At 40.0% G+C, this 1,501-nt stretch overlaps 1 protein-coding gene across 1 annotated transcript; it reads left to right on the top strand.

Moving 5' to 3' along the window:
• The first annotated feature begins 798 nt into the window (after positions 1–798).
• On the top strand, positions 799–1,191 carry LOC104238017 (glutaredoxin-C9-like). The gene has a single exon (XM_009792270.2). It carries the CDS (start codon positions 799–801, stop codon positions 1,189–1,191), a length of 393 nt encoding a protein of 130 aa, XP_009790572.1.
• Positions 1,192–1,501: the final 310 nt, after the last annotated feature.

Below are 1,501 nucleotides of genomic sequence, written 5' to 3'. Positions count from 1 at the left end.
GAACCCATAAATATTAAATTCTGGATTCGCCTCTCATTGCAGGAATCATAAACATTAAATTCTAAATCCGCCTCTGGCAATGTATACTTCTGTAAGTGACAATGGATAAATATCGCATTTAAACGAGCAGTTAGTTAAAATTAGATGAACATACTTTAGCAAATCATTAGCTACTTCTTCAAGTTTGTTAGGCACTAATGAAAAACATGAAGTAATGCTATCTGTAGTTTTCATAACACCTTATAATAGATTAGAATATTATACTAATTAAGATTGCGAGATAATTAATTACAAACATCAATGTACGTAAATACTGCCCAAAGCCCTAACGACAAAACTTGTGAACTTATCCAGTACAGTGATCATCAAACCCCCCCCCCCCCCCCTCCCCGGGAAAAACACACATATTCTAATAAGGCAAAAGGCAGAAGAAAGGCATGCAAATAAAGTAGATGATTGGGAAAGGATCGTACTCCCCCTAATGCTGTTGTTAAAAATGAGGAAATTTCAAAGCCCGTCAGAATTTGCCGGGTTCAGCTACTATGTCCCTAGCTATATACCCCCCCACCCCCCAAATACACCCCTACCCCCATATATACCCACCCACCCCCTGTCTCCCTTCTATAAAACCCAACCTTCATTCTACGCAAGCCCTAACAACAAATTTCCTCTGAATTCTTAACTCTTCTCTTTGAAGCAAACAACTTTGGTTTTTTCTACTAAATCCCATAACTTTTAGTCCATTAAAAACCCTTCAAAAATCTTGTGAGAATTTACAAAAAAAAAAAAGAAGAAAAAATGCAGGTAGTGAAGGAGTCAACATCAAGTATGAGAATTGGTGCCGGAGAATCAAGAAGGATGATGGAGTCCGTTTACGAACGAGTCAGGTTCTTGGTTTCGGGCAATGCTGTAGTTGTTTTCACCATGAGTGGTTGCTGCATGTGCCACGTGGTGAAGCAGCTCCTGTTCGGGCTAGGTGTGGGTCCCACCATCGTCGAGATCGACAGGGACTCCGCGGGGAAGGAAATTCATGCTTTACTGTTCCAATTAGCCGGGGACGGGCAGCAGCAACCCGTCCCAGCTGTCTTTGTTGGTGGGAAGTTCTTGGGCGGGATCGAGACGGTCATGGCTTGTCATATAAATGGTACCCTTGTCCCTCTCCTCAAAGAAGCCGGAGCTCTCTGGCTCTGAACTCCGCTTTATAATTTACTGACTTTAAATCTCGGATCCGTTTCGCTCAACTACTCCCCACAAATTCTAAGTGGAATATCCTATAATGTTTAGAATTTTATACTATTAGTAAAGGGAGACAAAAGAGTCAGACTGTGTCTAGTATCTCCATAGGCTCTTATTGGCTTTTTTTTTTCATTTTCTTTTTCTTCGTTGGGGATCGGAGATGAAAAAAGAAATTAATAGAAAAAGAAATTAGGGTTTGTTGTATTTTATAATGACTTACTCTATATATTATCTTGGATTTCAATGAACCAATGCATTTACTTCA

Source organism: Nicotiana sylvestris, chromosome 12 (assembly GCF_000393655.2).
Source record: "Nicotiana sylvestris chromosome 12, ASM39365v2, whole genome shotgun sequence".
In the NCBI taxonomy this organism is placed as follows: Eukaryota; Viridiplantae; Streptophyta; class Magnoliopsida; order Solanales; family Solanaceae; genus Nicotiana; species Nicotiana sylvestris.
This window is presented reverse-complemented; position numbering and strand designations above follow the sequence as displayed.